Consider the following 24,331-nt stretch of genomic DNA (forward strand, 5'->3'; position numbering starts at 1 on the left):
AAAGCAAACAAAGGCAAAGGCCAAAGGAGGGCTGGTGAGGGGGCACTAAGGGAAATCGCGGCGCTCCCCGCAAAGCCGCTGCCACGCAGACGCGGCCGTGGCGCTGATCTACATGGTTTTCCTCCACGGCTGCTGGATCGCTGCTCTGCACAGGTGTGGAAGCTGAGGCTTGAAAGGTGAACTAACCTACCCGAGCTTGTACAACTAGTGAGGTTTTCAGGAGCGATTTTGAGTCCACGACTCAAACCCCATGCTGCGAAAGGATAGGATTTATTTTGTTTTTCTTTTTATCCCCAAGAAAGTGAATTTCATGTTTATAAAGGAATGTTTATTTGAGGAACAGATTTAGCTAAGCACATGGCTCCACTGACAAGGGTTTCAGTCAGTCTCTAGTGTGGGCTGGGTGTCCAGCAAAAAGTTATTTCTATGCTTGCTACTTTTAAGAGCCCGTGGCATCTCTGTCTCTTTGACCCGAGTTTCTATTCATTCCTTGTGGGCTGACCTTTCCTTTTCTGTTGTTTCTCAGCTGTCCTGTTCTTCTTGTTTGAAAATGGCTTTTGGAGACAGATTTAAGACATTTCTTTTTTGAAACAGCCGGGGAAACTGAGGCCCAGAGAGTGCTTTCATGAGATTGGCTTGAGGCTATTCCTTGAAATAGTGCGAGACTAGAACCTGAACCCAAATCTTCCTAGCATCTAATACTTCTTCCTCCACATCGCACTCCCTCCGTTAGCCTCGCTTGAGCTTGCCACATCACAGCTGCTTGGCCATGATCCATCCTCTGGACACATCTAGCCCAGCAGAATTGCGTTGAGATGAGGTTCACTTCACTGTGGCTTGGAAGGAAGCTTGGGTCTCTTAGAAATGAAACTTATAAATTCTAATGCATAAAGAAAGTTCTTGCAACACCAGGAGAATGAATCAGTCAGCCAGAGTTCAGGAAATGTAAACACAGTTTTAGATAGGAGACTAAAAAAATCGCTTAGAACTTCTCCTTCTCTTGGGTCAAGACCCTGGTAATTTACTGAGGTCCACGCTGTCAAGGAGGAGATACAATTCAAACTGCATTCCTGGGAGATAAAGCAATGGGGGTGGTGAGACTTCCTCTCCAGACAATGTGGCAGGATCTACCCTTGTTATCAAGCTGGAGAAACTGCCTGACCCATCACCCAGTGCAGGCAACTGGCCGTGAACACGCGCCCGGCTCTTTCTCATCATTCTGAACTGGTGTGTACATTCACAGGCTACAGACCGTGCAGCTTCCAGACCTGCTTGAAACTGGGAGCTCAGAGAGTCTTTCTGTGATGAACATTGCTGCCGCTGAAGAGATAAACAGAAAACACATTCCTCCTCTGGCGGCCCACCATCAGGCCAGAGCAGATTTTCAAATGCTAGCATTAATCTAACCACAGGCTTTTAGCAAGGAGATAGCATTCCCACCAGATAATCAGGCTGTTTCAGAGATGACCCTTGCCAGATGGGGTCTCATCCCAAACTCTTCTGCCTTCTTCAAATCATAGGATCCCTCACCAGACACTCAAAAGCAGGAAAGAACAAAGAGCATCTGGTTCTAGCATGGAATAGGGTGGCTTAAAATTTCCTTTCCTTTAAACCTATGTTGGCAATGTTCGTTGTTTTGATAAAAGTGAAATATAGTCATATTTACTCCCATTATTTCATAATACTTATTTCCCTTGGTATGGGATGCTCTGGTGGGCTTCATCTGGTATCAGAATAGAGACCAAACCAAAAAGTCATCTTATCAGGCAGCCCGGGCCACCTGGCTCTTTTGTGGTTGTATGTTAGGGCTTGGGAAAGAACATCAGATCTCCAGAGTGACCGAAAGTGACCCAAACATTCTGTGGTTACCAGCGCCATAGCTTTTGGAGGTGCTGGCAGGAGCCTCTTTAAGTCTGTTTAGGACCTTTTCCTACAGATGTCATTTCTGAGACATGATTACTCTTTGATACCTAGTGTGCTCTCATGACACTTTCCCCATAATTTGCAGTGGTTCCTCATTGGAGAGGGGAGATCTCCACGGCCAAACAGATCTCAGAAAGCACTTCTGCCTGCTCACAATTTTGCACGTGGACCTGCTGATCCTAGCAGAAGCCAATGGGAGGAGTCCTAAAAGTCAGGCTTTGTACCTTCATGGTTTTGTATTTGTGGTCAAAAATGGAAAATGCAAAGGCAAATTCCAGATTAATTTTTAAAAAATCTTCCTAGTATAAACTAACCATAAAAGGAAGATAATTCTGGTCCCTTTACATAGCCCTGCTGACCTTTTCTTAAGAATGATATCTAAAAATATTTTATATGATATGACTCAAGATGCCTATGACCTGTGGAGTGTTTGACGTGTTATAATAAATCTTGATCTGCTTGTTTAATGCAGGAAACCAAGACCCAAGATGGCTTTTTGGTATTGTCATTATCAAATTCTTGGGATAAGATTTAAGACCTTGTTTATGCTACACATTTTTACTTTAAATCTTGGATGAAGAGGAGGGCGAGATGGGCATATCAAACAGTTACTCAAGACCGGAGAAAATCTCCAAGCTAAAGACATACCCCAGGGAGCTCTATTAAAGGAGCCAGATAGAGTCCTCTAGAAGATAGAAGTTGGTCTGAATTTAAATACGGAAATGCCTAGTAAATGCAAGGGCAATATTTTTCTTCCAAGTTGGGATAACAGCTCTTTTACTTACTTATGTCTTCTTAGACTAAGTCTAGCTCAGTCTCAAGGGTTTGGCTTTAGCTTTGGGAACACCAACGTCTGTTAAAAGTTCATAAATTATTTTTTATGGAGCAGTCCAAAGGTACATGGCAGTTTACCAAACCCAAAATGGAAGGCAAGCTAGATGATGGAATTTAAATTGAAGTTGTGTGGCAGCAAAATATCAGCTACATGAGAAACCCTCCAGTCAAGATACAACAGAGGATTAATAAGGATACCTGTGGTAGAAGACTGTGAGGAAGAGGGGAATTAACAAGAAACACTTCAATTCATGTGGTGATCTTAATTCTATAGAAGATGCTGTTCTTGGTCACTCACTCTCAGATAAGTATAGACATCTGGTCTCCTAGCCTCTAGACTTACCCTCTCCAATCCATTTTTCACATAGTTGGAAAAGTCATTTCTCTAAAATAAAAATCTGGTTATATCAATTCCTGTGTCAGTAGGATCTCACAATCTTTGGGATAAATTTCTTAGTTGCTACAGTTACTTTTCATGATCTGGTTCCTGACCACATCACTAGCTAACTGCATTTCTCCCCACTGTCTTCCCTACCTGTGCCCCGGGGGCCCGTCGTTAGAAACTGCTTCCATTTTTTCTATGTCATCATGTTCTCCAACCTTAATGTGGTCCCTTTCCCTGGGGCATCCTTTCCTTTTCTCCACTTGGCTAGTTCCTTCATATATCCTTAGAAAGTCAGCTTAAGTGTTCTCTCATTCCTAAAGCTTTCTCGAGCTCCAGACTGAGTGAGTCTGCACTCATTCATAGCTGTCACCATACTTCACTCCTGTGGATGACACTAAGGCATGGACTTTGTCTCTCAACTGTATTCATGTGCCTTCCACAGTATATGGCATTAGTAGATGGTCAATTAGTGTTTGTTGAATGAATAAATGAACGAGCAATCCTATGTGCTTTGTAAAACAGACTCATTAATTAAGCATGTTCCAATGCTTGTGTCTTCGTTATTTTCCAAGTAAGGAATTGTGGAGAATTAGAACAACAGTAAATAAAAATTCATAGGCCACAGGAAGATGTGTGAAAGAAGCAAGGGAGAAGCTAGGAGGGATAAAAATCCTAAAGAAAGGCCTCCTGTTTCTTTATGGCACAAATGTCTGAGGAGTGATGAAACAGAAAAGAGTATTAATGGATTATTAGTTAATGCAAGTTATAATTTTTTGATCATTCTGACAGAAGAAAAAATAATACCGTAACCTTTATTATAGGTTGAGAAATATAACCGGTAATACATTCATGTACTCAAAGCTCATACATACACATACATCTTAAAATCCATACCAGCCTTAAAATGCTTTGGGCTAAGCACTACCGCACAGCTTGAACAAGGCCCTGATCCCTTGTGTATATTATACACTAAGTGAACCACAGATTCTGGCTACTTGGAAGGGACACATTCTGAGAATTTCAAGAATCCTTAGATATACCCCTAGTGCATATCATATCCCCAGTAAAAGGAGGCGGAGTTTGGGACACCTGAGTGGCTCAGTGGGTTAAGCTGCTGCCTTCGGCTCAGGTCATGATCCTAGGTACTGGGATCGAGTCCCGCATCGGGCTCCTTGCTTGATGGGGAGCCTGCTTCTCTCTGCCTCTGCCTACTTGTGCGTGCGCTCTCTCTCTCTCTGATAAATAAATAAATAAAATCTTAAAAAAAAAAAAGAGGGGGAGTTCTTCAAGATCTTAATGAGTCTATAAATAAAGGGTTAGGGTGATTTATAAAACTTTTTTTTTTTTTTTTGGCAGAGAACCATCAAAATGTTAGACCACATCACTTTCTCTTACTTTCATCACCAGTCCCAGCAATTGGCCTTCTATTTTGGTCCATTAAACAATATTTATATGAAGAAAATCAGTGTTCTTCTTTTTGAAAACCAACTTCATGAGAGTAATTGCACAAGTTATAATGAATATAGATCACAACAGTGAGAAGTGGGTGCTCAGAGGAGCGCTAGGAGCACTCACTAGCTTAGGGATGGTCTTCTGTTTTACACCCTCGTAATGTCTTCGATTTGACTTCAGGCCTCTGTAAGATGACGTATTGTCTGTATCCCTGATTTGCAAAGTCATTTGCAAATAGGGGAAACTGACCTTCAAGTCCACAAATCCCCAAAGTCCGCCATCTATGTAATTCTTTAGAGTCCTGTCATTTTTCCCCGGAAAATATTCATTCAAACCAAATGGCCAAAAAGAAAACAAGAAGTTGTGAAAGATCTATAGGTCTGTCCAATGAATAGGAGTCTTAAATGGCTCTTCGAACCCAATGCCAGGGAGTATTACGTATTTTCAGAGTAGTGTTGTATCCATTTCCTCAAAAACAAATGGGAGTCTTAAGCACAAAGAGATACAAGAATTTTTTGTTAAGGTCATTGAGCAAATCAAAGGAGCAAATATGTGTCCTACATCTAAGCCCTAAAAGAGGTGCCCTAAGCTTATAAGGGCAGGCCTGTTGGAATGGGGAGTTGCTACTTAGTAAGTACAGCATTTGTTTTCCAAGAAAAGAGTTCTGGAGATTGGTTGCACAATAACGTGAATCTGCTTCACGCTACTGAATGCAACACTGAAAATGGTTAAGATGGCAATTTTTATGTTATGTATATTTTACCATAATTTTAAAAAATGATAGGGGATAGGAGGAGATGAGGAATTGTACTCCGGGCAGAGGCAATAGGATGTTCAAAAGCTTGGAAATAAGAAAGAGATTTGCATTAGCCTAAGGTCTTTAGTTACTAGGAGTAGAGAAAAGAAGAAATGAAAGTTTTCCTTCCTTTTCCTGAATATAGAGTTTGCCATGGGGCAATCCTGAAATAGTCCAAGTTTGTCTTTGGCGCTCTACCGTATCCCTTTCTGTACTTTTCTTCTTCTTCTTCCTTCTTCTCCATATAGCTAATGTCTTCTGTTCGTCCAGGCCCTCCAGAGCAATCCACCAGTCAGGCGTGCTTCAATTCTTAAAACTCCTTTTACCCTCAAATTACCCACCTCTCTTTCTACCCCTGTCAGAATTTGTAGTCCCTCTGAACAGCAGTTCTCAGCTAGGTTGCAAGAGGACAGCCATCTGGATGGAGTGTGTGTGTGTGTGTGTGTGTGTGTATAACTAAAGCGTGAATGACTATTAGCTTCTCAGAAGTATCAAACTTTTAAGAGAATACTTCTGAATTCAAAGTGAATCTATTAATAAGGTTTTAATAGTAGAATGAAGTGAAATTACAGCATTTTTGGCTATATTAGGAAGAATGTTTTTGGTCCGGAGAGCTACCCTATAAATGGCCTATCTTCCTAGAAAATCTGTCTCAAGAGTTTGGCTTCTCTCAAACTGTTCCTATTTTTTTTTCCAGCTCCCTTCTTCCCATGTTTCTAAAAGTTGCAAATCATTTTCAGTGTTACTCTCAAAAGGGTGTCTGATGCCAAGTAAGGGGAACTGGAGGGAGAAAAGGATATGCAACAGAAGCCATTTATTTGTGTGTGTCATAAAGTGAGGAACTTCCTAAAGTCTCCATTTTGTCAGATGGCAATATGCCTGTTTAGACTGACATCACCCCTCACCATTCATTGTGGTAAAAATGCAGGGTTCTGGGGTTCAAATCACAGCATCTCCACTTAGCTGTGTGACCTTGGACAAGTCACTTAACCTCTCTGAGCCACACTGTCCTAGATGAAAAATGAGGATAATGATAGACTTTACCTCATATCATTGCTGTGACGGTGAAATGAAATGATGACTGTCAAGCACTCAGCACAGCGTTTGGCATGTCAAAGCCAGACAACAGTGGTACCTATCATCTCCATCATCCCCATCACCTCCATCATCATCATCATCCTTCCCTAGAGGGCTCCTGTTAAGAGCAGCCCTGGCCCAGTTCCAACCAACAAGTGAGAATGAACAGCACTGACGCTGAAACTTCCCACCACGGTCAGGATGTCCATCCAAGGAGAATGGCAGGAGGGGTGATGCAGAATGCCAAGTTCTCGGGCACTTCTCTGCTTACAGATTTTGAGATTGGCAAGCGTATGATTGTGCCTGTTCTCCTTCTGGTTTTGTAGTCTCTGGCAAAAACAGTCCCCCCCTCCCAAGCCCTGGCTCCAGCACTCCATCTGGGGCATGGCTTCCTGTCACGATAGCGGGTCCCTCATTCAGGATTCATTACTGCCTGTCCCCAAACAAGCAGCGAGGAAGACCACACACGTCTCTATTAATCAAAGACTATTTTTAGGAGAGAGAGAAGGTCTCTACGTAACCATCCTTTCCCCTAGGGCTGAAGCAGAAGCAGCAGTGGCGGGAGGGAGGGGATGAGCTGCAAAGTCAACTTATGCTCCTAGTTTTTGCTTCTTTCTACGTGGGGGAAATGAAGTCTGAAAGGAAGCGTGGGGGGAGTAGACCTGGCCTCAGTCCTCTGTTTCGAATACATGCCTGAGAGGATTTTCCAGAGAGTCTCCTCATTCATGGTTGTGCAGGTGGAGCTGTGCACAACTCTGGGGGCCGTGCCCACCTCATTATACTGTGAGGTGTGCGGCGTGTGGCCTGCAGAAGCCACAGGACGTCCCTGCACGTTTTCCTTCCTGGGCGAGCTAGGCACAAGCTCTTGGTCTGGCTTCTCTTCTCCCCTAATATTTACACTCAGACCACAGCACACAGCATTGCCTGTGGGTCACTCACGAGGACACCACATTGCCCAGGCTCTCCAAGAAGCGAATCCTCTTTCCTCCTTATTGCTATTTTGTGGAGAAACCATGTGTTTCTGGAGGTCCCTGTATGGAATAAGGTGCATGCAAATCCCATGATCTAGAGGAGAAGTAGGGGTGACTTCTTTAGAGGAAAAGCTTACCTTTTAGGGGACGTTGAATTCTAGACCCCTCCTTTTCATGGCTGGTATTTGAATTGACAGATTCATAGACTGAAAAACAAGAGGTGTTTTACCTGTGAGTGTGGAAAAGTCTCGAAAAAAAAGCTATTTTTCTTACCTCAAGACAAGGGAAAACCAAGGGGTGGCTTTGATGTTGAATTCTCGTAATAAATGGAGTGGGTTAAAAAAAAAAAATCTGTTGATGCCATCACGGAGAGAAGATTGAGCTGGGATTTTAAAAGCATCAAGGAAAAGAAAACTTTTGTTTAAGGTGCTTAAGGGTGAAATCCGGTGGGGACCATGATGCTGAAATTCTGAGAGGAGAACTTTTGACAGAGCAAGAACACGAAACAGTTAATGCCTGACACACGCTGGGAGGAGATGCCCAGATTTGAAGAGCAGATGTGCTGTGGGGCCCCAGTGCGCGCAGCGATGGGGGGATGACAGACAAGTGTGGGGAGCCCCAGCCTGCAGCTGTAGCGCAAATACAAGGGTTGGACCAGGGGAGACAGGAGGGATTCTAGCCCATCTGATCCAGCCAAGAAGACAGACAGGCTTCTGCACAGCCCTGAATTTTTTTTTTTTTTTTTTCAATTTCTTAAAGTTACCTTGGGCAAGAATCATTCTCCTGGCTGTCCTTGTCAGTCAAAACGAAGACTGGTTAAAACAATGGTGTTTTAGTGGATGAGGAGAATTTGCATGATGGACCAGAGAAAGACAATTTTGGGGGGGGGGGTGATACTAGCAAAGGGGTCAGCTGAGTGGATCTGAGATGGAAGAACAGTTTTTAATGGGAAATCTGGGGTGTATGGGGGGTGGGTGGGTGTGTGAGATATTGAGGAGATAGCCATAGGGAGGAAAAAGTCAGGCAGAATCGTAGAAAATTCAACTTAAAACAGATTTTGAGATGCTCTAACTGCCCCCTCCTCCCAACTCCTTTCCAAATACGTGTATGTAAGTATTCATGCTTCCTTGTCTCATTACTGATAAAAAATATACTAGAGAGGTTGCCAAAAAAGAATGTTTGTTTTTATTGATTTGCTAAACTGTGGTGGGCTTGGCAAAACCCATTCCTTGGTGTTTTTCCACCTCGGAGTGCAGACCCAGCCGCGTGCACACATAACTTAGGCTGAGCAGGGCAACTTGGGATTCTAAGAACCAACACTGGAGAGAGGAAAAGCCATAATTAGTGTTAATTGTTGACCCTACAGTTCAAGAATGGATGCTCTGGAGAATGGGAAATGAGAACAAACATTAATTATTGAGTAGGGACCTTGGAGACAGACACTCTGGATTAAAAGGAGAGAGATAAATTGCATAATGAATGTTAATTTTCCCTCAAAGAATTGAGTGGTCGGTGGTTGGAGAGGAAAAAGAGGCTAAAACCACCATGAAAGAGAAACCTCAGTGTGTGTCGGGGTAAGAGGGTACAGGAGGGTTACGCACACACTTTCCATCACTGCTTACCGCCTTGGCTTTTGCCTCGCAGCTCCCAAGCTATTCGCTCTCAAGGTTTTCCTTAGGACGCCTACTGTTTACCACGGTTGTCCGCTAGGAAGCTCCACCACTCCCCCAAGAATGCAGAAGCCACAAAACAGGCTCGCGGCACACTGACATGCTGAGAGGTGTGTGACACTGGAATCCATTTTTTATGTGTGTTGGTGGGAGTTTGACTTCAAGTGAGGGAGGTGGCCGGAACAGAACGCCTCTCAGGAGAAGGCTGGGGCGCTGTGCCTGCCGCTGTGGGCGTGGCGGGATCCAGGGCCTTGACTGTTGCTTTATCTCAAGTGTAAGACATCACACACACACACACACACACACACACACACACACCCCCTGAAGAAACCCTCTTCACTGAAAGTGAAAATGAAAAAAGGAATTTGAGTCTAAAATTGGAGATGAGGATGGTAGCCAGTTTTGAAAGAGACTCTATTATCAGGCTTGTCACTGGCTGCTGGGGTTCGGAGAACTGCTCATGTCCTCACAGCCAGGCAGCATCTCCGAGGTCTGCGTGTGGCCTTCCGTTCGGGCTGTCGTCAGCTGCTGCCCGGATGGCTCCGCAGTGGCCCGAATGCTCGGCCTTTTCTCTTGCCTGTCCCTTCATGCTGGCACGCGCACTGGGTTACATGACATCCCTCCTCAAACATCTGTGATTCCTTGTGGCCGAAAAAGGAGCATCTCAGCATTACCCTGGAGCACAAGGCCTTCTCTGGTCTGGCCCTGGCCTGACTTTCAGCCCCATCGCCTCCGGGGAAGCCCCTCCCAGCCCGTTCACATGGACCCCTTGTCCTTTCCCACACGTATTCTCTTTTTCTGTCTCTCTCTGTTGGGGTTCGTGCTGGTCCCTCCGCTGGTCATGTCTCCCTCTCTTCTCTGTTTATCCTCTTCCCCTGGTTTTTCAAAGGTCAGTGCAAACGGGATCTCTCTGCAAACATCCTTCCCAGGCCCCGAGGTTGGAATTAGTCGGTTAGGCCTCAAACACAGCAGTCTTTCCATCCTGCCCTGTGGTAGAGTTCATTGCTTGTGAGTCTGTCCTCGCGTGTCTGTGAGGCCCTGCGGGGCAGTAGCCACAGGGGCTGAGCCTCAGAAGCAGAGGGGGCAGAGCCCAGGCTCCGGGGTAGGTGGCCCTGGGAATGACGAAGCCAGCTGCTTACCAGGTAACATCAGTGTGCCCAGGGGAGTTGGGCTCCCGTGTTTCAGTTTCCTCAGCTGTGATACGTGAATGAAAATACTCACTTTGTGGGATTACTGGGCTGATGGAATGAGAAGATGGAGGGACACAGTGCCTGACAGAGTTTGCCCTCAATATCAACATCGTTCTCTGTCCCCTGCATACTGTAGGTGTTCAGTACATTTTACCGAAGGTGTCAAGCACACATGTCATGGGTCTTCTCTCTTCTAGGTGCAATAATATTTTATATCAGAATTTTATTTCATACTTTATAAGATGTCCTGCAAGTATGACTTTTTTTTTTTTTTAAGATTTACTTATTTATTTGAGAGAGAACATGCATGTGTGGGGGAGAGGGACAGAGAGAGAGAATCTTCCAGCAGAAACCCTGCTGAGCGCAGAGCCCCTTGGGGCTCCATGTTGTGACCCTGAGGTCATGACCTGACCTGAGCCAAAACCAAGTGTCGGAATCTCCACCGACTGAGCCACCCAGGCACCCCAAGTATAAGCTGATTTTTTGGTTTCGTTTTGAAAGATTTTATGTATTTGTCAGAGAGAGACAGAGAAGAGAGCACAAGCAGGGAGAGCGGCAGGCAGAGGGAGATGCAGGCTCCCCGTAGAGCAAGGAGCCCAGTGCAGGACTCGATCCCAGGACCCTGAGATCATGACCCAAGCCAAAGGCAGATGCTTAACCGACTGAGCCACCCAGGCATCTTGAATCTGGTTTGACTGCTATAAAGTGTACACTAGGATGGTGGATATTATTACAGTTGTTGTTTTAGCTAAGGAACATGGCAAGCTGCTGTAACCAAAAGACTCTGAAAGATAAGCATGTATTTCTGTTTCAGAAAAGAGCTGAGAGGTAGGTGGGCAGACCAAGGTGGCTTTGCTCCATGAAGTCACTTGAGCAATGAGGTTTCCTGGCTCTTATGGCTCCGTTATCCCATAGAGTATGGCCCTCCTCCCCATGGTTGAAGCTACTTCACCACCTCAGCCAAGTCCAAGGGGAAAGAGGACTTTCTTCAGTGAAGAGGAGAGCCGGCAATGTCCTTCCAAGAAAATGACCTAAAAGTTGCACATGTTACATCTGTTCCCATTTCATTAGCCACAACTTAGTCACGTGGCCATGCTTGGTTGCAAGAGAGGCTGAGAAACAGAATTTCTAGCCAGCAGCCATCTCTTCAACTGAACTTAGGCACTTCTAATAAAATAATGGAAGAATGGATATTGGGGAACAATTCGACTCTTTGCTACTCACGGTTTCAATCCTTAATGTGGGCTGTGTTCCAGGAGGGCACATGCTGTTTCCTGGGATATTCAGAAGTAGATAAAGGGGATCTACCCATAGGAATTTCAAATCTTGGAGAGGAAAGAAGGGAAAAAAGTAATAAAGGGGCACCTGGGTGGTTCAGGAGGTTAAGCCTCTGCCTTCGGCTCAGGTCATGATCTCACTCAGGGTCCTGGGATCGAGCCCTATATCGAGTTCTCTAATTAGCAGGGAGACTGCTCCCCCAACCCCCACCCCAGCCTGCCTTGCTGCCTACTTGTGATCTCTCTCTCTGTCAAATAAATAAATAAAATCTTAAAAAAAAAAAAAAGTAAAGAAGACAAAGAAAGTGATGGAGTGCTTGGTGAGAGGCCCAGACCGTGAGAATTAGGGGAACCTAAGAAAGTAGCCATCAGCGGGGGCTGAGGCATCACAACGAAGGTGGGAATTCAGCTAGTCCTTGAAGCCTGGAGACTTCGACAAATAAGGCGAGAGGCAAGTACGATTTAGTGGGAAGAGCTTTGACCTAATCGGGGGTGGAAAAATCTGGATTTGAGCCTTAGATCTGCCACATAGAAGCGCTGTAACTTTGAGCAAATCACCACGCTTATCTGGGCCTCACAGTCCTTATCTACAAAATGAGAGACTTTTAAACTGTGGTCTCGTAGCTGGAGGGCGTGACACCCTCCCCGGGAGTCCTCTTAGGAGGGGAAGCATGACACCCTCCCCGGGAGTCCTCTTAGGAGGGGAAGAATTAGTTGGACTGTGGAGAAGTTGTGGGGAGACAGACCAACCCCACTTCAACCAGACGGATCTGCGGTTACCCATTTTATCTACTAGTGTCCTCAGCAAGTCTGTCTGGTATTAAACGGGTGATGAAGGCAATGCCTACATTCCCGCTCGACTCTAAGGCTCTCTGAATGGGATCAAACGTAAAGGAGGTAGAATTCATAGTTTCATGGGCTTTGTAAAAAATGTAAGGCCCACCATATGCAAAAACTAAAGAGGAACTATATATTCTTCAACACTTCGTACTGATTTTTTTCTTAAAAATAAAAATTCTGAGCAGATTCAGAGAGAACTATTATTTTTTGACATTTTTCTTCATTGGGAAGCATAAAGTGGTGATGACACATTTTCAGCCAAATGTGAGGTAGGGGAGTCTTTGTGCTTATATGAATCAGGAGAGGTCTTTGTCAAAGGAAAGGAGGCTCCCTAATGTTTTTTAGTGGCTCTCTGCTGGTGGCTATCGGAACACCTTCCAGTATGGGCTGCTGGGGCTTTGCCAGCCTCATTGTGCTGAGGGAAAGAACCTAGTTTTCTGTGAAGTCCAGGAACAAGCACAGCATCACAACCCACCCTGTGGTGGATGTGACAGACCCAAATTAGCCCCATGCCGAGCTTCATGGGAATCTCCCCTAATTTCTGTAAGGAGAGTGTGTCGGGCAGGGCTTAGTGGAGAGCCACCAGATATTTTAAAAAGGAGCAGAGTTACTCTACAGACCTTGGTGCTTATAAAGTTGCTGTCGGGTCTGCCACTGGATACACTCAGTCTTCATGAGTTTGCTTGCTAGGGTGAGCAGCCCAGAGCTGCTGCCTGGCTTCTGCCCTCCAATGTCTCTTGCAAGGGCAGCTCTTTGGCAGAACGCAAATTCGTGGGCAGCCTCCTGATGGCAAAGGATCTGGAAAGTGTCTCTAGCCTTCTAGGCTCGGCAGGACAGGAGGGCCCACTGGGAGGAAATGCTGGGTGTCAAGGGACCCTATCCAGTCACGTTTTCCTTTATTTCAGTTAACCCAAGATCCCTAAAACTGGCAATGTGATTTCTTATGGGGTATTAACAAACCCAGATTGGGGCAAAAGGGGCTGTCGCCACACTGGCTTCTTCTTACCTTCCTCTACTTCTCACTCAGAGATGGATGAACTGTGGATTCAGAGTGATGTTTGGAAAATGAAAATAGGAGCAGGCATGAGTTACTGAATGGCTGAGATCCTGCTTCCGGATTCAGACAGCAGAGCTGCCCCACCAGGGGAGTCTCCTTGGGAAAAGAGCATATTTAGTAACATACAGCATCACAGCTGGAAGGGACCATAGAAACCTCCGTTTCGCATTTTCCAAGGTGTGTTCCAAAAATGATTTAGATCCACATGATGCTTTGCGGAAAAAAAGAAAGAACTAAGAGGTCAGGTGCACAGCCTCTGAGAGAGCAGGAATTCCCATTAGCATATTCGAGTCCTTGTGAAATCCCGCGTAAGGAATCTGCTTAGCTTTCGCCCGCTGGTTTCCACACCTATTTGACCTCGGAACGTTTTGATTTTTTTATATAATGCCTGTTACCCTTGTGAGGAACTGGAGTTCTATGGGACACGCGCTGGGAGGACTGGATCTAATTCCAACTCCTCTTTCCCTATGTGAGGAAGCTGAAGTCCACAGCAGTGAAATTACTTGCCCGTCATCGCAGAAACCGCAGGTGGCAGAGCTGAGAGTAACTCAAGACTTCGGACATTTAGTCTGGAGTTCTTTCTTTTTATCCCTCACCCTACTGTATCTAAAGGACTTTTCCTCCGTTAAATCTCCAGGCATGGGGCGCCTGGGTGGCTCGGTGGGTTAAGCCTCTGCCTTCGGCTCGGGTCATGATCCCAGGGTCCTGGGATCGAGCCCCGCATCGGGCTCTCTGCTCAGCGGGGCGCCTGCTTCCCCGTCTCTCTCTGCCTGCCTCTCTGCCTACCTGTGATCTCTCTCTCTCTGTCAAATAGATAAGTAAAATCTTTAAAAAGAATCTCCAGGCATCTTCTCTAAAGCAACAGTTGCTAAGAGAAAGGCTTCTCAAGGAAAATCATATTCTTTTACCCATGGGACGCCACAGCCAGCCTTATCACAGATGCCAAATGGGGAAAACAAAGAAAAAGTCAACCATTGAGTATATGTTTGCCTCCAAATAATCAGTGTTTTGAGACCAGCTGGGACATTCTTAGACCCTTCATCTTTCTGTTTACCAAATTGCCGAGCACCAGGAAGTGACACGGAGTATATGATCTATTACCAAAACGAATTGCCCCCAAATCTAGTGACCTTAGAACAATAAACCTTTATGATATCTCACACGGTTTCTGTGGGAATCTGGGAGTGGCTTTGGTGTGTGATTCTGGTGCGGAGTTTCTTGGGAGCCTGCAGTCCCCGTGGCAGGCAGGACGCAGCCATCTGAAGGTTTCCTCGGGGCTGGGAGCATCTCCTCTCGAGCTGGCTCATGCATAAACCTGGAGAGTTTATTCTAGCTGCTGGCGGGAGGTGTTACCGCCTTGCCATATGGACCTCTCCATATGAATGGCCTCCTGACAGACAGGGTGGCCTGGCTTTCCCCAGAGTGAAAAATCCAAGGGAGAGGGAGAGCGAGGAGGAAACTGCAGTGCCTCTTACGACCCAGGCGCAGAAGCCACACACTATCACTTCTGTCATACTCTACATTTATTAGAAGTGAGCTGCTACGTCCAGTCTACACTCGAGGGAAGGAATATCAGCTTCTCCCTGTTAGAGAGACAAGAGTCAAAGAATTTGCGGACATACTAGGAAAAAGTTATAAGAAGAAGGATGCTTAATTAAATGACCAAAACATAAGGAACTTATTTGGGGTAAACACCCATTTAGGACAAGAACAAGTGCTAACTGGGAACTCTGAAAGAGATCAAGAATTTAAATTTACATGAGACCTGAAGTCCCAACCTGGATCGCTGGCACAGACGTTGTGAACTTCTTTCAATAAAACACCTTTTTTTTTTAGATTTATTTATTTATTTGAAAGAGAGAGAGGGCAAGAGAGAACATGCGCATGCTTGGGGAGAGGCAGAGGGAAAGAGAGAGAGAGAGAATCCTGAAGGAGACTCCCTGGTGGACACAGAGTCCCATGGAACTCGATCCTGGGACCCTGAGATCATGACCTGAGCCAAAATCAAGAGTCAGACACTCGACTGACTGAGCCACCCAGGTGGCCTGCAGTAAGACACTTCTGACTGAAAAAACTTCTGGAAGAAAACCTCTTGTGGCCACTGTGACTGGGAAGATGGGTGAAGGGTCTGACCCAAGGATAAGCAACACAGAGCACATATCCACTGCTTTGACTTCAATCCTTCCAAGTGAAATTTTCCTTTCTTAAGCCTTTGAATTTTCTAAGTGCTGCAACATCCCAACACGACCAAAAGGGTCAAATTCCAGCTCTAGCCTTTGCATCTTTTTTTTTCTTCTGAAGGTTTATATTCATTTCTCTAGGCTCTTTGAAAGTAAGATATCATGATCTAATTGCCTAAGAATTTATTTCCAAATAGATGTTGACAGAGTCTGAAAGTCAAAGAAAGATCAGACAGATCATACTGTCTCCTTTACTCAAGACCTTTTTAAATTAAAAAAAAAAAAAACAACAAAAAACCATTTATGATCCCCAAGGAACTTTCCTTTGTGGCACCTGGGGTGCTCGGTCAATCAACAAGTATTTCTCAGACATATGATAAAGATAAGAGGCTCTCTAGGACTCATGTAATATTTGGGAACTCAACAGAAAACAGATGCAGATAAAAACAACTATCACAAAAGTGGGATTGAGAGAGGGGAATGGGCTGAGGCAGCTGTATGACAGGAGGTAGATTTATTAAGGAAACTGTCCCAGGAAAGATGAGTCCTTGCCTGGAGCTTAAAACCAAGCTCAATATTTGTGGGCACTTGGGCAAAGGCTGGGAGGTAAGAGAAGGAAGCCTGAATGTTTGGGCCACCGGCAAGAGAAGAGTGGGCCCCGGATGTGATGGGAGACAAGACTGAAGGGCGGGGTGGGGAGTGTGGTCAAGACGGATCTGAGCAAACTGAGCTACAAAGAGTTTGGTGTAATTGGAGCAAAGCCTTTGCAAGAGTTGACCCTTTTTTTGAGTATGCTGCTTCTCAAAATGAAACAGAACAGCAACAAACCTTTCCTGTTCATAGATCCTCTTTGAGGCTAGATGTGGCCTGTAGGCCCCTGGAGGGAATATGGGTTTGAGGTTGTGCCTTGACTTCCAGGGCACATTCCAGTCACCATCGAGACTGAAGACCCACCGATCGTATGTGGAGGAAAGGCTGGGGCGAGGCCACTGACTGACTGACTGACTGACTGATGGATTCACACCTTCAACAAGCTTACAGTGAAGGCTTTTAGGTTTGAGAGACAGGTAGGATTAAATACACTGTTCATGGGACTAGCACAAGATGGCAGGCAAGTCTCCGTTTATTCATCAGAAATTTCATTTCTCTCTTTCTTCCTTTAGTGTGGAAATTGTTGAAAGATTTTTTTCACTGAAAATCGATTGTGATCCTGCTGTGTATGTGTCAGGGGCTGTGTTGGGCGCTGGGAACCCCCAAATGACTGAAACATCCTATCGACGACGTGACAGCCACCTTAAAGCCTGAATGTTTCCTTTTTCTGCTTCTGACTCTTGCTTTGCCAGAAGGGGGGCTATTTCTCCTGGAACAGTGTAGAAAAATGTGCAGCAGGTGAACAGAATCATGTGCTCTCTGGTTGTTAGCCCAGCTGTGTCACCTGTCCAAATCCTGCTTCCACCAAGTCAAGACCAAGCTATTTTTGTATTTATCTCATAACGCAAGTGGTTGTGACACTGAATTGGGAACCTAATGCCTCCTAGTTTCTGGAAACCCAGGTGCTAGGAAGCTACTTCCAGAGGAATAGCCACAACACATAAACTGTAGCAATGGTCAAGAGACTTCTGGCTTCATCAAAATAAGAGTTGATCCTCTCACTTTGGATGGGAGGAGGACCCTTGGACATTGGAAGAGACTGACCCAGAGTCCTCTGACACAGAGACGGATGGAGAGGACAAGCCAGGCCTACTCAGATCTCCTGGCTTTGAATCCATTCTCTTTGTATTAAGCCAGGGGTGACCTAACCGACCAAATGAGCGCAGATTTTAATCTGCCTCGCCAAGAGGCCTGCTGGGCATACGTCTCACACGCACACATCGTGTTGGATCCTGGGTGGTTGGTACTCATCACCCTCTGACTTCACTTTTTTTTTTTTTTTTTTCTTTGCAAAATGGCTATTGCCCAGAACCAGCATCTCTTCTCCAAAAAAGTAATGTGCCAGAAGGGTTTTTGGAAACTGTCAGAAGCCAGATGATTCGCAGCAATGAACCAACACATATAACAAGGGTACCTGATTGGATTACCAATTAGCCATCTCCATCTCTGGAGGGTGGTTGGAAACAAGCGAAAAGGCAGTGTTTAGTTTGGGCAATTACCAAAAGGGCTTATCGTTCTCATCAAGGCATCAGCGTGGCACATGAGACCTCCTCCAAGCCATTCTGCAGGAACTTCCCTCTCCAGATGCTCCAGCAAGAGCAAACTTGTCGTGCAAACATTGGGTTATTGTGTCTGAGCTACAGAGGCACCTCTGTGTCAGTGAGAGGGAAGAAACTGGCTGGCTTGCATCTGTTTTTAATGATGTCTCTGCTGCTGGGAAGTCTTGGAAGCTACAGGTAAAATATTCCCGTGTATAAGTGAGGCTGGCCTGGGATGTATCATCTTACCTTTACCTGAAAGAGGCTCCTTGGTTTCAGTAGGCCCGGGGAGGAACAGGCACATGTTTTGTTCATCTGGACCTGGCGAGAAGTGTCCCAGTGTGGGGTCTCTGGAATCTTCTTGAAAATAAGCACAAGCATGGCCGGTATTAGCATCGGCGCAGGGGAGGCTCCTCGAACCCCCCACGGGGAGAAGCCAGTGTGCTCACGTGCTCACCATCATCATCATGGCCCTGGCATTCATTCTTTTTTTTTTTTTAAGATTTTATTTTATTTATTTGACAGAGAGATCACAAGTAGGCAGAGAGGTAGGCAGAGAGAGGGGGAAGCAGGCGCCCCGCCGAGCAGAGAGCCTGATGCAGGGCTCAATCCCAGGACCCTGAGATCATGACCTGAACCGAAGACAGAGGTTCGACCCACTGAGCCACCCAGGCGCCTCCCTGGCATTCATTCTGATCCAATTCTCCCTTTACAAAAATGTCGGGATAAGGGTGTGTGTGTGTGTCTATTTGCTGTGGTTTGTCCTGGGCTCTTCAACCTCCCAGGAACAGGCTTGTTACTGACTGACTGTAGCTAAAGTTTGGTTCATTTGTATCAAATGTAATAGAGGATCCCTGCCAGGCAACTATAAAAGGGAGGGGGTTGTAAGAGAGAGGTTCTGGGCCAAAACAGTTTATAAATGAAAATGACATCTTTGGAGAAGGAGAGAGAGAGAGAGGGTTGGGGGAGAAGGGGGTTTGAGGTTGACCATTTCAGTGGTAGAGAAGCTGCAAACACGTAATGGAGATTCTGATCGATGTGTTTAATTTGTGCTTACAAGGCTTCAACTATAGATGCTTGGAGGAGCGGGAGGGACGAGGGAGGAGGGAGGAGGGCCGAAGGGACTGAAAGCGTGAGGCATCCGGTCCCTGAGTGAGCAGGAGATAAAAATGAAAGATGCCGCACCCGCTGTCTTTGTGGCTCTCAGTTCCCACGTGCCTCTCAGAGTGTGAGTTTCTCGCAGGCCCGAGTGTGATTCTGCTGTTAACAGAGACACTTTCTTCGCAGTGTCTGGCACCCAAACACACACCAGTCTCCATCGTCTGGCGTTCAGCCAGAGACAGTAGCCCCGCACTCCCATGAAGGAGGAACAGCTGGCTGGGCTGCCCCTTCCAGAAAGTGGTTCCGTCAGTGTCCAGCACGGCACCTCCCCCAGGGCATTTCAGGGGGCGATTTGGACTCTAAGCCGTTTTTGCTTTATGAGCTGCCTTTAGATCCCAGCCCCCGTGGAAGCAATTACTGCACCGTCTCTGCATTATTGCTCTTGTCTAAGCATCCCAGTCTCCTCCTAGAACGTCAGCTCTTAAGGATAAGAACTTTCAGTGGGCCTGTCGCAGAGGAGGTGGATTTACTTTGCCTCGCCCTTCGAGAGAAATCCAGAGTCCTCCTCTCTCTGTGGACAGGCCTCAGGCTCTGCCCTGGGCTGGAGGGGGACTTCTCTCTGGGGATTTCTTCCTCTTGGCAGGGTCATGTCACCAGGCTCCCTGGCCCCTGGGAGGGTGTTGAGGATTGCCTGGTAAACCCAGGAGCGTGTATCCCTGGTGAGCACAGGGAGCTGTGTCATGGCACACCGCTGCCAGGAATGAGAAGAGCACAGAACAGCTTGACACTGCGTGTTGGTGCAGCAAACTCTTAAAACATGTACTGACTCTTTTAGGAATATGCGTGGTGAACATTAATCCCAGACACTGTTGGAAACACTGCTGATTTCCCCCTTTTCAATGGGGTGGCTTTCAGACAGCTTGCTTCACAGCTGCTGTGTGGCCTTGCAGATGATTAAAGTGAGCCCAGAACCACAGACAAGCTGAGGGTGGGGGAGGGGGAACATCTGTGCCCCCCAGGAGTGGTTACCTTCTCCTTCTGCTGGGAGTGCCCCCCCGGGCCTTCTCATATCCAAGGGACCCATGGAGCTGCTGTAGCTTGATGTCTTGGGGCTGTCCAGACCCCTCTGGCTCTCTGGACTTTTTCTTTCTTTAATCAGGGACAGTGGTGGGGTCACATTCTCGGGTGGGCCATCATCATCTTTCAAAGCAAAAGGAGAAAAAACACAAGTGAGAGAACTTCTGAATCAGCAAGAAGGAGAAAGAACCTTTTTTCTTTTCTTTTCTTTTCTTTTCTTTTTTTTTTTTTTGATGGCTCCTTGTGCTTAGGCTGGTTTATTTTGCTCATTCCTAAGTTTGTCCCTCTTTTCTAGCCCTGCTAAGGAGTAGAGGCCAAGTGACTCCTTTCCACCACCAATGGAGGTCAAGGTGGCTGGAACAAGGGTCCTTCAGTTGGGAGCTTCCAGTAACTGGGAGGACTGGAGTGGTGGTGGTGGTGGTTGTCATCTTGTCGATGGGCTCCTGAGAGAGAGAAAAAAGACTACAGAGGCTATGGGATCCTTCTAGCCCCCCAAACAAAGGCTCAAACTAAAAGAGTCCAGCTTTAGAGCTCATGGGATTGTTGGCTACAGATCCAACCACAAAGCAATTTTTCTAAGCAGAGCCAATGATCACATGACTCCTCAAGGTCGTAAAGTACAAAGTAGCACCTTCAGATGCTAGTTAGAGGGTAATGGGATTGATGAAAATGCACAAAGCACACCGTGCCCTCCACTTCTGTTCTTTCTCCAGTTCTTTTTCAAAATCAGTAGGGACTACTCCAGGAAGGGTGAAACCCAGTAATCTAAGTGATTGAGACCTTGTCTTCATCTCAGAGGGAGTGGTTTTTATTTCCTATTCAACACACTGTTGCTGTTGTGTTTAAAAGCTGGCTTCATACAGAATTTCAGATTATCAAGGGCTACTTATTATTGCAAAGGGAAAAGGTATCTTTACAATGGAGAAATCTAGTAGACACCACCTTTAACTAAATAATGAATTTTAACATCCCCTGTAATGAAACAAATGATAACAAATGGAATAAATATGAAGGCATATTTCCTGTTTCTTGGTGTGATATGCTGAGAAAGATGTATCATGACCTACATACTATTCTTGCCCAAAATGTTGGATCTGAATCTAATCACAAGGAAACAGACAAATCAAAATCGAGCCTCATTCTGAAAAGCAACTGGCCTATTGTCTTCAAAAATGCTCATGTCATGAAAAACAAGGTTCTAAGGACATGGGACAGTTAAATACAATACACGATCCTGAGTAGAATCCTGAATTGACTGGGGGGGGGAAGGGGGAGGAACCACAAGGAACATTATTGGTATAATTATGAAAATTGGAATATGGAGTATATATTAAATAATAAAGTTTCTTGAGTGTGGTAATTGCATTGTGATTATGAGGGAGAAAATCAGTGCTCTTAGGAGATACGTGATGATAAGAGAAGAAATATACAAAGTCTGCAATTTAATCTCAAGGGTTCGGCAATAAAATATGTCTGGCGTATGTGCATATCTAAAATCTGGTTTTATTTTTATGATATTAAAGGTGCGATAATCCAGGGCTAAGCGTGTAAATGGCTACATGCAGCCTCTGGCAATGGGATAGTCCCTGCTTGGTAGCTTTAGACACCCTTGTCCCAGGAGTCGTCGTCTTCTTCTTCTTCTTCTTCTTCTTCTTCTTCTTCTTCTTTAAATATTTACTTATTGGGGCACCTGGGTGGCTCAGTCGGTTAAGCATCTGCCTTTGGCACTGGTCATAATTCTGCAGTCCTGGGATCGAGCCCCATGTCGGGCTCCTTGCTCGGCGGGGAGCCTGCTTCTCCCCTTTGATCGTGATCTCTCTCTCCCTCATGTCCTCTCTCTCTCTTAAGTAAATAAAACCTTTAAAAAAATAAGGGTGTATTTATTTATTTTAGGTGGAGAGGAAGGAGAAGGGAAGAGGGAGAGAACAGATCAAGCAAACTCCGTGCTTGGGACGGGGGGGTGGGGGGGGTGGGGGGGGGTGGGAGGAGCCTGACATGGGCCTGTATCTTAGGACCCTGAGATCAGGACCTGAGCCAAAACCAAGAGTTACACGCTTAGCTGACGGTCACCCAGCAGGCCTGCCCCCGGAGTCTTTGTAAGAAAGACTACCATGCAAATCTTGCCTCTTTAGACTCTTCTTTAGGCTTCTCTGACTAGGTTTGGTCACATACTGAACTAGCTAACACCAAGGTATCACGGATTTCTTAGAGCAGCTTCCCCTTGGCAGGGTGGCAGAGGACGGACAAGTGCTAGCTCCTTGGTGGTAGACACGGCCACTCAAAACAGGCAGAGAGGGGCGCCTGGGTGGCTCAGTGGGTTAAAGCCTCTGCCTTCGGCTCAGGTCATGATCCCAGGGTCCTGGGATCGAGCCCCTCATCGGGCTCTCTGCTCGGCGGGGAGCCTGCTTCTTCCTCCCTCTCTCTCTGCCTGCCTCTCTGCCTACTTGTGATCTCTCTCTGTCAAATAAAATAAAGAAAACAAAAAAACAAAAAACAAAACAAAACAAAACAGGCAGAGAGCCGTGTGAAGCAAGAGCACCGAAGATGAAATCCCCTGGTGTTGCCATTGATCCCAGTGGCTCAGACCGTGCACTGGCCATTGTGGTGCACACATGGCAAGCTCCTTTCCTGCCTGTTCGCACAGAGTGACCCTTGCCCATATTTGGATTTTTTTTTTTTTTAAGGAAACTTCAGAGTCTTTAGGACGATTAACTCTCACTTAAGAGATAGAGTAGGGGTGCCTGGGTGGCTCAGTGGGTTAAGCCTCTGCCTTCGGCTCAGGTCATGGTCTCAGGGTCCTGGGATCGAGCCCTGTATCAGGCTCTCTGCTCAGTGGGGAGCCTGCTTCCTCCTCTCTCTCTGCCTTCCTCTGCCTACTTGTGACCTCTCTCTGTCAAATAAATAAAATCTTTAAAATAAAAAAGAGAGAGAGAGAGATAGAGTAAACAAGCTCCTGCCCCAGTTATCAAAGGAAGCTCTCAAAACTGAAACATCTCAAGAACATCCTGACCCGGGCTCATTGTTTCGTTTATTCTAGAAGACAGTATAGTGTAATGGATGGGAGGACGGAGGCAGAAGGCCTGAGCTCCAGTCCCAGCTAGGTCACTTGTCGTTGTGTGACCTCAGACAAATTACTTATCTGTCAATTTTTTTTTTTAAGGATTTTATCCATTTATTTGAGAGAGAGCGAGTGACCACAAGCGGGGCAGGGGGTGGCCCAGCAGAGGGAGAGGTAGAAGCAGGCTCCCCACTGAGCTGGGAGCCCCACGTGGGGCTCGATCGCAGGCCCCTGGGATCATGACCTGAGCAGAAGGCAGATGCTTACCGGGCTGAGCCACCCAGGCACCCCAGGGCTTCAGTTCTCTGATCTGTGAAACGAAGGTAGGGTTGTTGTGAGGAGTACGTGAGAAAAACTGAGGACGGTGCCTGGCACAGAAGGAGACTATGTAAATAGAAATGTTCATCCTTCCACTTCTGATGACCACTAGTCAGAGATCACTTAGCGTTTGTCATATAGTCATTTTGCCCTTTGGAAAGGAGGTTCAGTTTTCTGAAAATGAGGGGCTTTCCAAAATCTGACCCCTTATTTCCAACCTATTAACACATTAAAAAATACACTTAGATACACTCATGTGTGTGGTCTCACATGTCTATATGATGTTTTGAAAAATTGGAATGAAGTCTTTCATTGATATTATGACTTTTAATGGATAAATATGCATTCCTAAATTGATTAGAAATGAAATGTCATTGGTTAAAAACATAGGATAAACTATAGAGTATGCAGAAATGTTTAGTGAGCTGGGTGCTGTTTGAGGTCTATACCCAGAAACCATTAGTAGGGGGTGATTCACTGAGTAAGTTGCGTGAACTAGACGCTAAAGTGGTTTCATTATAGCACTTTGGTTAAGGCAGGAGCTGCCTGAATTAAGTCATCTTCAAGTGGCAGGAGAGGATCTAGCCTCCCTTCCAGCCTCCTTTTGCATGGCTGAGGACTCTTGTGTGTCTTGCCTTGCTTCCCTTCGGGGTGGGAGTCCTGTGGGGTGCTGGAGGGAATGGAGAGCTACCTGGACGTGAGAGCATGTCCCTGCCTGTGCCCGCTGGGAGACGCACGGTTAAATCCCTTGGCTTTCCTAGGGATGCATGCTTCAGGGAAGGTTTCCAGAAAGGCCTGGACTCTTCTTCTGTTTCTGGTCCTGCCTCAGGGTGTGGAACACCTAGGAGACAGGGAGAAAGCCAAGTTTTGTAGATGTCTCTGGTTTTTGCCAGCTGTCTCTTCTGGAGGCCTGTCTCTCCCCCTCTGCTCCCATAT

The 24,331-nt window shown here is 46.0% G+C and overlaps 1 protein-coding gene across 1 annotated transcript in view; it reads right to left on the reverse strand.

Moving 5' to 3' along the window:
• KIAA2012 overlaps positions 1-24,331 on the reverse strand; it is a gene marked incomplete at its 5' end in the record, with an annotated part of 101,916 nt that overhangs the window by 50,202 nt on the left and 27,383 nt on the right. Inside the window, 3 exons of the mRNA XM_080798553.1 lie at positions 18,091-18,201; positions 19,972-20,142; positions 24,087-24,236. Of these exons, the coding sequence (XP_080654679.1) occupies positions 18,091-18,201; positions 19,972-20,142; positions 24,087-24,236 (432 nt within the window). The remainder of the gene's footprint in view (positions 1-18,090; positions 18,202-19,971; positions 20,143-24,086; positions 24,237-24,331) is intronic.

Source organism: Martes martes (assembly GCF_963455335.1).
Source record: "Martes martes genome assembly, chromosome: 3".
Taxonomy (NCBI): domain Eukaryota; kingdom Metazoa; phylum Chordata; class Mammalia; order Carnivora; family Mustelidae; genus Martes; species Martes martes.